Source organism: Magnolia sinica, chromosome 9 (genome assembly GCF_029962835.1).
Source record: "Magnolia sinica isolate HGM2019 chromosome 9, MsV1, whole genome shotgun sequence".
Lineage (NCBI taxonomy): Eukaryota > Viridiplantae > Streptophyta > Magnoliopsida > Magnoliales > Magnoliaceae > Magnolia > Magnolia sinica.
The window spans coordinates 3539937-3550965 of record NC_080581.1 but is presented as its reverse complement, the minus strand read 5'-3'; the positions used below and the strand labels follow the sequence as shown (position 1 = coordinate 3550965).

The following is an 11029-nucleotide window of genomic DNA, read 5'->3' as shown; positions in this document are numbered from 1 at the left end:
AAATCTATCCAACCATGATGGTAAGAAATTTGAAAACGGTTTTTGGTGTAAAGATCTCTTTAATCAGATTGGGATGATTAGGGAATAATTGAGCATTGTGATTGTCAAGAATTATAAATCAGCAAGGAAATCTAGTAAAAGTTTTATCACCTCCCAAAGTTATAAAAGGAGAATGCAACGAAGAGCTGTAGCCCACCTTAAACACAATCAATCGCAACGCAACATTGTCCTTTCATCTTTTATCTTAGTTTTTAGTCCATTCACTTTTGTCCACACACATTATATGATGTTTGATGTTTAGGTTAGCATAAGTCGCTATTGTCCACCGCCATCGCTAAAGTATGCTTAAAAGTAGTATAAATATCATCATTCTATTGTTGAATCCTAATCAACCGAGTCTTACCTGAAAGATCACATCCAACTAGCCAATCCACCTCAATTGCTTATCAAACAAGGATCATGTATATTTATCCTTTTTTTTTTTTTTTAATTTCTCTACTTAGTTTATTCTCTATCAATTATGCTAAACTTTTCATATATATTAATAGAATTGATATTTTAAATTTTTTAGCTTTAAATCTATTTATCTTCATTTTACTGAGAAATACAAGGATTACTATTATCATGAAAGAAAAAAAAAATTTAAATTCAAAGCAAAAAGAATCAATTTAGGATAACTAAGCCTTACCATTTTAAAATTGTCCAATCGTTGAAATTGTTAGTGGTTGAGACAGCCGTCGAATCCTTAAATTTGATATTATATAGCCTATCTCAGCACAGGGGTACCAGCATTTAATCAAACTTGAGTCTAATATGACTCTAGCATGCCCACACTATCCTAATTGTACACATTAATTAAATACATGCCCCTCCTAACGCATATAACCTTCTATTTAGTTGAATTGTGCAAGCAACATAAAGAGCTGCCTGGATGACTAATACACGTTACGATGGCCTCCGATCAGTTCTTAAATGTTAGAACATGCCTTAAAATGTGCCGTTGGAAAGGATTAGTTGGCCGACACGCTGGGGGAAAAAAAGTCAACCAAAATGCTAGAAAAAAAAAAATAATAAAAAAGTCAGCCAAAATGCTATAAATATAAATCATAAGGAAAAGCTCCGGTGGCTTATTCCCTACCAATCAAATCCCGCCACCTAATTTCACCACGAGACAGGTGATCTTCACCAACCAATCAGCGTCGTTTTCATGGAAAATGAGGGGTATTACGTTTTGGACGGACTGGATTTCACATATAAAACATGGTGGGCCCCAACATGGGTTTTAGGCACCACTTAAAACAGGTTTTGTTTGCCAACTCGCATCCGGTTTGGACGCGGATTAGCTACTGACGAGTTGAGTAGCGAGACTCGCCCCTAAAGTGACGTCACCAAGTTCTGTGGGCCCAACATGCTTTATGTTTTGTATCCACACCGTCCATTCATTTGTAGATATCATATTAGGGCACGAACCAAAGAACTAGTCAGATCCAAAGCTCGAGCGGACCCCACCATAGAAAAGAGCTTCTAGAGTGACGCCCACCGTTAAAAACTTCTAAGGGCTGATATTTGTGTTTTCCCTTCTTTCATGTCTCAGTTAACACATGAACACGTTGGATCTCAAATAAACATCATGATGGACATTGGGAAGGTTTCAACGGTAGGCGTCACTCTCCCCACTTTTTTCTGTGGTGGGGTCCACTCCAGCTTTGGATCTGGATCATTCTTTGGATCATGGCCCAAAATGATCTCTACAAATGGATGGACGGTGTGGATACAACACATACATAATCATGGTGGGGCCCACAGAACTCGGCGACGTCACTTCCGTAGCGAGTCTCGCTACTCAACCTGCCAGTAGCTGATCCGCGTCCGTTAGGTTTTCCTGCACGCGTGACGCATGGCGGCGACGACGAGGCTGGTGTGACCGTTTTCGTTTAATACGCTATCCGACTTTTGGTTGGATGATGCGGTCCAGCATCTCTCAACGGTTGATTATGGTAAGATGATGTACCCATCGGAACCGTCCATTTTAGGTACCGTACTGTGGATGGGAAATGGCTGACACACCCATATCTCTCGGATGATCCTACCCGTCTGATCAATGGCTATAAAATCGACGGTAGTTAAAAAAAGGACAAGAAATGAACGATTTTGAAGGGAACCGATGGATGGGATGTGTTTAATAGGTTTGATTTTTTCCTTTTTCGTTTTTGGAAAATCATCCATCATGATTGGACCTAGCAGATGGACGGACCCAGATGAGGCAGGCCCTCAGCACTTACTGCTGCGAAGAGATGGCTCTACCCCAATTCCCTTCATCTGTCTCCACCGTATCATCTCTGCATAAAAAAGCAATGGACAGGATTGTCTGGTGATTTTAATTATTAAATCTAAGCCATTCCTGCTATTTTGAGTGTATCGGTGGACTTCCACCCTGCCACGTATCATGTGAAGAGAATTCCACCAAACTATGGGTTTTCCGTCCCGTTTGCCTCGGTGGATCCGAGGTGGGTGGGATCTCTGACTGTGGAGCCACCATGATGATGTTCCTTACATCTAGGCCGTCCATCCGCTTTGACGGCTCATTTTGGGACATGTTGAAAAAAATAAAGCAGATTGAAGTCTCAGTTGGACCATCCAATAGGAAATAGCGGTGATTGATTATTAAAAACTTCTTGTGGGCCTCGAAAGTTTTGGATCAAGCTTATATTTGTGTGGGTCCAGGTCTTTGTGACCTTATCAAACGGTGGAATGGAAAATAAACATTTTGGTAGAACCCAAGAATTTTTTAACAGTGGGGATTCAATCACCACTCTTTTCCGTGGTGTGGTCCACCTAAGATTTGAATCTGCTTCGTTTTTGGAATAAAACCCTAAAATGAGATTTTAAAACAGATGGATAGCGTGGATGTACTCTACATAAATAAAACTGGGCCCCACAGCCAGGATCCCACCCACCTCGGTGGACCCGGGCCTAGTGTGCGTGAATAATGGAGGGTGCGTGAAGGGTCGACGGTGGTCTCTGTTGTAGGTTCTAACTAACATGAGAATGTGAAGATCTAACAGTCAGACCGATCCAATCATCGGGTAGGCCGCATCAGAGAAAAAAATGTTAAAACCACCCAAAAGCATTCAAATTCCGTTGTGGCCCATTTCATAATTGAACTGGCCTAATTTATAGGGATCCCTATACTCACGGTGGGCTGAGAATTTCGGACGGTTTCGATTTCATTTAAACGCTACGATGTAGCTCCACAAGTGTCTAGTTTCACGAAATTCTCGTCTACCGCAGGTGTAGAGGAACCGACACCCAGATCCATAGCTCAACTTGCAGACTGAGTAGATACCTCGTTTCAACACTTGAGGCCTTGGTATGGATCCCTAGTGGGGGTGGCTAACATGAGTGTATGTACTGACATGGGTGTGTACTATCAAGCTAACCAAAAAACGAACAAAAGGTGCCGCCGAACCGACCTCCTAAATTCCCCATTTCCCTTCGTTTAAAAAAAGATCTGATACAGCAACTGTATCTACGAAAATATACACCCATCCTCTTCCTGCGTGCTTATTACGTATATATCAAATCCTATCCGTAGAAGATATTAACCACGTCATTTGTAGTATTTTTTTTTTTTTAAACATGGCTGATAAACTTGTGAAAGTAGACACAGTATTTATATAAGTGTATGGATGAAATTATGACATATTATATTGGCGTGGTCCAGTAAACTTTTAAATCAAACTAATACTCATCCCACGAGATAATTGTGGTGTGTAACATACTTTTAACGGATAGGATATTATATATGTTTGACACGTAATCGTTAAAACAACGGATGTATGAAAAAAGATACAGACGCTGTATGTTATCATCCGTACCCTGCGTTTTGTATTGCAAATTTGCAATCGGAACATAGTATCTGCATCCAGATTCAAAACCTCCTTTTATTAATTGCTTTGTAAAATGTCACAAAAGCCAAAAACCACCGAAACCGCCAAGCAAAAGCGGGGATTACAGGAAACTACTGTGCGATGGTGGGCCATACTCTCTCACAAAGCAAGCATTACAAGTGGCATATACGTAAATCAATCCATACCGTCCGATTTGTGCAACCCTTTTTTAAGTAATAGCCTAAAAATAAACTCCATTTTATTGGTAAATATCAATGATATAACAAAGTTTAGAAATGGATGGTTGAGATCCATTGCCCAGTATGATATTTAGGCTAGGCCCTCATCCACATAGGGCCTACATTGATTAGATGATCCTAACCGTCCAATTCTAACCGCCATATGGATATTTGGCGGTTTAAATTTAATACGTGAAATCAGACCCGTAAAAAGATGGGCCAATGAGTGTGATTTAGAGTACTAACCATTCCCAGTGGAGCCCACTACTTGTGTGGTCTAGATTACTAGGGACTACACGTAATCTGCACGTACGGTTAGATGGGTTGCTGGAGTTTTAAATAAAAGATAGCAGCAAGGCACACGCCCCGAAATAAAAAGAAAACTTGGAGAATGGTGTATAAACAGGAATGTATGAGTTTTCTTTTGTTAAAAAGATTTGATACTCTGGCAGTGTGATGGATGATACGCAGGCACTTGGAAACTGCTTTAAAATTGCATTAGTCGCATTTAGAGTATTTGAATTACACCGTCGAAATTATGGGTCCCATTTTAGATGTATCATGAACCATAAATTAATTTTATTTCATTATCTGAATATTGAATTAGTGGGCATTTATTGGACGGTTAAAAAGGAAAGATTTTCTTGAAATAAGTCTCCGAGAATCAGAGATTAGGACCTTCCAAATAATCTTATTTTAAGATGGTCATTTAAAGATCGTCCGTTCCACAATTTAGACGGTCTAGATAGTGTTAATTTACTCAAACGTACAATCTATAAGTGCCTGCGTATCAATTGTCATGGTTTGGCAGAGTATCAAATGACCCCACATTTCTTTCGCTTTCCTTGCGCGCTGGGCCACGTTTGATTTTGCCTACGACCCAAGCTCCAGCAACTGAAACGCCTGATACGTGTCTCACTCGCTTTCAAATCTAAGCCGTCCAAACTGCGGGCCAATTTTCGATATTAACGGTCTGATTTCATATGTTAAGTTTTGATTTCTCACCTTTACCTTTGATGGTTGCAAATCCGCCAATCAAGGATGTGGATCAAGGTGATTTTCAGCCGATCATCAAATCAGCATCGAGATGAAAGACCTGGACGGTCCAGATTAACATGCATGTTGCCACGTGTAGGTTAATGAGTCGACAACGTTTGGGACTCCTGGCCAGATGCGGATGTTGTCTATCCTGTACTCCGGGCTACCGCCTTTCCTTACCCGGACAGGAAGGACGAGGACTAGTATTAATACTCGCAGAAATACGAACAGAACCTACTCTCATCAGATGCCCCGGTGGGACACGTTTCCACAAGATCAGATCCGTTCATATCCACTTCTTATAAATTATTTTAAAAAATTACATCCTGAATGCTCAGTAATAAAATTAATCCTTGATAAATTATATTAACCGTCCATTTCCATGACTCAAGTAACCAGTCTTTATTTGGTTTTTTAACGTCAAATAAAGTACTTAAATTATGATGAACGGTATAGATTCAATAAATAATTTCTCAAATTCCATATATGGAAGGATAGATTCAGATGGGTACTCTCGCGAGTAGCCATTTTACTTCTCCCTTCCATTGATACAGCGCAGAGAGAGAGATCATGCCTGGCATGCACTTTGCACGACTCGTGTGCTTTGAAATCGAGTTGTAAAGCGGTTTTCAGTATTTCATTTTTTAGGGTTTTATACCCCAAAAGTTTGATAGAAACGCCCTCAAAAAAGCCCTTAAAAGTTCATAATCCGATCTCATTCCTCTACTTATCTCAGATCCAAAAACCCCCCAACATTTTCAAAGTAAGTTCCGGCCAATCTCTCTCTCTCTCTCTCTCTCTCTCTCTCTGTGAAATATCAGTCTCTGGTAGTTGGATTTTTCTTGAATATTCTCATCTGCTTTGTTGGAAATAATTCGATTTTCATTTTTTTATATTTTTCTTCTTTGATTTGGTGGAGTTTGGGTAGAAAACAATGCAAATCACTTTCTTTCACACTCCAGGATAAATAGGAAAAAAAAAAACATTTTTTCTCATTCTAGTAATGGAAACAATGAAAATCGGAATCTCGAAATTTCATTTTTTCCGTTTTTGTATGCTTTCAGTACTTTAAGAGCTTAGAGTCTGTTCGAATCCATTTCTGTGGTTTTTTCTGTTCTAGGGTGAGGGTTTATTTCCCTCTGCTGGAGATTTCTAGGGTTAGGGTTTTATTTTTCTTACTTAAGCTGTGAGAATGGCGAATCTCGAAACGCTCGTCGCCGCCCGCAAATCGCTGAAACTCAGCTTAGAGAAATCGAAAGCGCTGGGATTTGCGTTGGAGAAGGCTGGGCCCCGGTTGGACGAGATCCACCAACGCCTGCCATCGCTGGAAGCTGCTGTCCGTCCTATCCGGGCCCAGAAGGAGGCTCTGGCAGCCGTCGGTGGCCACATCGACCGTGCTGTCGGGCCTGCTGCAGCCGTTCTGAAAGTCTTCGACGCGGTCCATGGCTTGGAAAAATCGTTGCTGTCCGATCCGCGGTCCGATCTGGGGGGTTACCTTTCGGTCCTCAAGCGGCTCGAGGAGGCGCTGAGGTTTCTCGCTGATAACTGCCAGCTGGCGATCCAGTGGCTGGAAGACATTGTCGAGTACTTGGAAGATAATGCCGTGGCTGATGATCGGTATATTTCGAATTTGAAGAAATCTCTGAAGAGTCTTAAGGAATTGCAGTCCGACGATGAGCGGGCACGCTTAGATGGTGGGCTCCTGGATGCCGCTTTGGTTAAATTAGAGAATGAGTTCCGTCGGCTGCTGACAGAGAACAGCGTTCCACTGCCAATGTCGTCTGCTGCTTCGTCCGAGCAGCAGCCCTGCATTGCCCCGTCACCACTGCCCGTCACCGTCATTCAGAAGCTGCAGCCGATTCTCGATAGGCTGACCGCCAATGGCCGCCTTGAGCGGTGCATGTCAATCTATGTCGATGTCCGTAGTGCAAATGTGAAGGCGAGTTTACAACCATTGAATCTTGATTACCTTGAGATCTCGATATCTGAGTTCAACGATGTGCAGAGCATTGAGGGGTACATATCGGATTGGGGGAAGCACTTGGAATTCGCCGTGAAGCATCTGTATGAAGCCGAGTACAGACTTTGCAATGATGTGTTTGAGAAGATGGGGCCCGATGTGTGGATGGAATGCTTCTCGAAGACTGTGGCTCAGGCTGGGATCCTTGCTTTTCTACAGTTTGGGAAGACGGTCACAGAGAGTAAGAAAGACCCAATTAAGCTTTTGAAGTTGTTGGATATTTTCGCTTCTTTGAATAAGCTGAGGTTGGATTTCAATCGCCTGTTTGGAGGGAAAGCCTGTGCTGAGATCCAGACCTTGACGCGAGATCTCATCAAGGCTGTAATTGAAGGCGCTTGTGAGATATTTTGGGAGCTTTTGGTTCAAGTTGAGCTACAGAGGCAGACACAGCCACCGCCCAACGGCAGTGTTCCCGGGCTGGTGAGCTTCATCACCAACTACTGTAATAGGTTGCTGGGAGATGATTATCGGCCAATCCTAACGCAGGTTCTGGTCATCCATCGGAGCTGGAAAAAAGAGAAGTTCCAAGAACGCCTCCTTACTGAGGCAGTATTGAACATAATTAAAGCCCTTGAGCTCAATTTGGAGTCATGGTTCAAGATGTATGGGGACACCACCCTGTCAAACCTCTTCATGATGAACAACCACTGGCATTTCTACAAGCATTTGAAAGGAACGAAGCTTGGGGAACTCTTGGGAGACGCATGGTTGAGAGAGCATGAACAGTACAAGGAATATTATGCCACAATCTACTTGAGAGAGAGCTGGGCGAAGCTCCCAGCCCTGCTGAGTAGGGAAGGCCTGATTCTGTTCTCGGGTGGGAGAGCGACTGCCCGTGATTTGGTCAAGAAGAGGCTGAAAGCCTTCAATGAGGCGTTCGATGAAATGTACAAGAAGCAATCAAATTGGGTTGTGTCGGAGAAAGATTTGAGGGAGAAGACATGCCAGATGGTGGTGCAGGCGATCGTTCCGGTTTACCGGAGCTATATGCAGAACTATGGTCCCCTGGTGGAGCAGGATGCGAGCGCAAGCAAATATGCAAAGTATACCGTGCAGGCTCTGGAGAACATGCTCAGCTCTCTGTTTCAGCAGAAATTGGTGAAACACGGGAGCGCCAAGACGAGGCACTCCAATGGGAAACTCAACAATGTTGTGGCTAATCAAATTTGCTCCGCCCCAGCCGTTATGTGATGTATACATACCAATACAAAACCTTCCCAGTTGACTGAAAAGGGAAGGAGACATACACTTCAGGGCTTTTCTCTGCACACCCATCAATTTGAAGTTGTTAGAATGAAATCAAGCTGGAACATTTGGTCCAGGCTGTTCAATGGCCGAGTGTGCCACATTGCTTGTGTGTATATATGGATCGATATCCCAAGAAATTGGCAGCTCTTTCTCACAGTCAATGTAATGCTAGATGAGTACTTTGCACATTACCTTTGTTGCTACTGGGTGGGGTCCTTTAGAAGTTAGAGTTTCTCAAAGAGAAGCGAATCTGATGGTGCCACGAACATAAACATCTGTTGGAATGGGATCCTCTGCACTCTTCTCTGGTAGAATCTGTATTCCCTCATTTGATACCATATCTTAACTGTTGTCTCTTTATCTCTTAATTACTTCTACTCATTCATTCTAGATTCATGGGTTGGTGGGAAGTCTTACATCTTTGTAATGTGCTTTTTAGGTGTATGTAAAATCCATTGTTTCATGTGCAACTGGCGCTTTGGTTTTTGCTATTTGTTATAAATTTCCAAAGCATGACTCACCGGTCCCCTTTGGTATATATGGGATTCTGTACCAAGATAATCCACTGTCCATTTGGTGGTTGGTAGGAGTTCCATGCAAATTTAAGTTTCTATTACTGCCAGTTTTTCAAAAGTGGGCAAAAAATGTGGATAGGCGGTTGGATGAAAACTGGGCAAAAAATGTGGATAGGCAGTTGGATGTTTGTGACAGTCTCGTGTATTGACGGTTAAAGATCTTTTCCCATTTCCTAATTCTTAAGATGCTACAAGTTGTAGAAAGCTGGTTTAGATACTATTGGATGGCTGTCATGTTTTTGAATTAATGGATGGCCGTAAAAAAATGAAATATTTTTGTGCAGTTTTGATTTGCTGGAATCTTTTGACTGGCTAATCCTTAGATGCAGTTTTTTACTGAAAATTTTGGATGGAATAGTCTATGTTTAAAAAAAAATAAATAAATAAATAAATCCTTTTTGGCACAATAAGCATATCTCTTTTCAACTCCGCTTCACTCCACTTTGAATTATGTGGTAGCAAAATCTTCCAATGTATTCTTTTATTTGCATGCCATGTAATTTGAACATTTATGATACACATGTACTGGCTTTAGCTATATGATTTCCACTGTAGCTTTGATACTTTTTGTGTGAAAAATCCAATAACTGAGATTTTATTGGCGCATGTCATGCATGTTTCCAAACTTTGGATTTGTTGTTTTACGAGGCCTTCTGTATTGGTGAATAATGTAGGAGATCTATCCTTTTATCCTCTCTTTCGTTAGTAAAATTTCTTAAACACCACCGGACACCCTCATGATGGATTTCATGAGCTTGTGACTGTGAACTCAATTGCTATCTCACTAGTTCCACTGTTTTTTCATGTGTGTGATGTGTTTGGCTGATTGCCAAGCAAACAGCCATTGCCAAAATCCACCATTGTTGCGCCCCACTTTGGCCTTACAATACTCTCATTGATTCCCATTGGCAGTAACTTATTTCCCTTTAACACTCTCTTTTCAGTTTTATTCTTCTCTATGACTGGCCGCGACATTGCTCCGCATGCTATTTCACTTGTGAAGTTCAGGCACTGTTTGAAAAATGACCACACCAACCTACATTGTATGGAGTATGTCACTTCTATTAATGGAGCCCCACATGGGGGAAAGAACTATAGGGAAGGGCTAGATTCTTACATTAGTTTTGCACCATTTGAAATGTGGTGGTGACTCATCCCCTCTCAGGCAGCGTTGACATACTGCTATCTAGACCATCCAAATTGTCTGATTGTGAATGTAGTATATAGCTAGAATCACTCCAATCTCAACAAATTCTAACCATAGATTTATGGCTACCAAATGGATGGTTAAAAGTAAATAGTGAGGTGTCCAAATTTAAAGGTGAAATTAGATGGTCAATATTGTCGTATTAGTGCAATCTCTGGTTATGCTTTATTCACAGTTTGCTTAGGATTTGGTTGGTCTAGATTGCTGTAGAACTGTTGCATGTTTATGTTTGAATAGTCAACCCCAGGCGGCACTCGGTTAGTGGAAGTTCCAAATTGAGTTCAAGAAGTCCATCAAACCAGCCCAATATGGCAAGTAAGCACGGCTTTTCATATGGAAGAAATGAGCAGAATGGCCATTTGGACCCATGGCCATTGTAACTTCCAGACACCCATACAATTGAGCTACGGTAATTGTGATTTATGGCTTGGGCGCTTTCACACAGTATTTATTTTCTTTTGAATGTTGATGGCACTGCTTACCAGCCTCTAGAGGCAGATTTATTAACTCCGTTGTCTAAAAGAAAGATGTTATTGCATTTAAATTCAATTTGGTTTTATCTTAAGCTTCAATTGCAGCTACATGTAGTTCTTGTAAGGCTTAAGCTATCTTGAGACTCTATAGGCAGATCCAGGACGATCATGCATTGCATTGGATGGGTGTATGTCGTCATCTCTGACCTTTGTCAAAAATACTTTGGGACTCGACCCAACTCATCCTCCCCTGAGTTGAGTCACAACTTGCCTGAGTTGGGGCTAAAAGTGGGTTGGAAGTGACTTGGGGGGGGGATGTCTCCTATCAAACCGTATTGG

At 41.7% G+C, this 11029-nt stretch overlaps 1 protein-coding gene across 1 annotated transcript; it reads left to right on the top strand.

The window, feature by feature from the left end:
- Window positions 1–5734: 5734 nt before the first annotated feature.
- LOC131256682 (exocyst complex component EXO70A1) lies at window positions 5735–8591 on the top strand. Its single transcript, XM_058257670.1, has one exon. It carries the CDS (start codon window positions 6360–6362, stop codon window positions 8376–8378), a length of 2019 nt encoding a protein of 672 aa, XP_058113653.1. The 5' UTR covers window positions 5735–6359; the 3' UTR covers window positions 8379–8591.
- Window positions 8592–11029: the final 2438 nt, after the last annotated feature.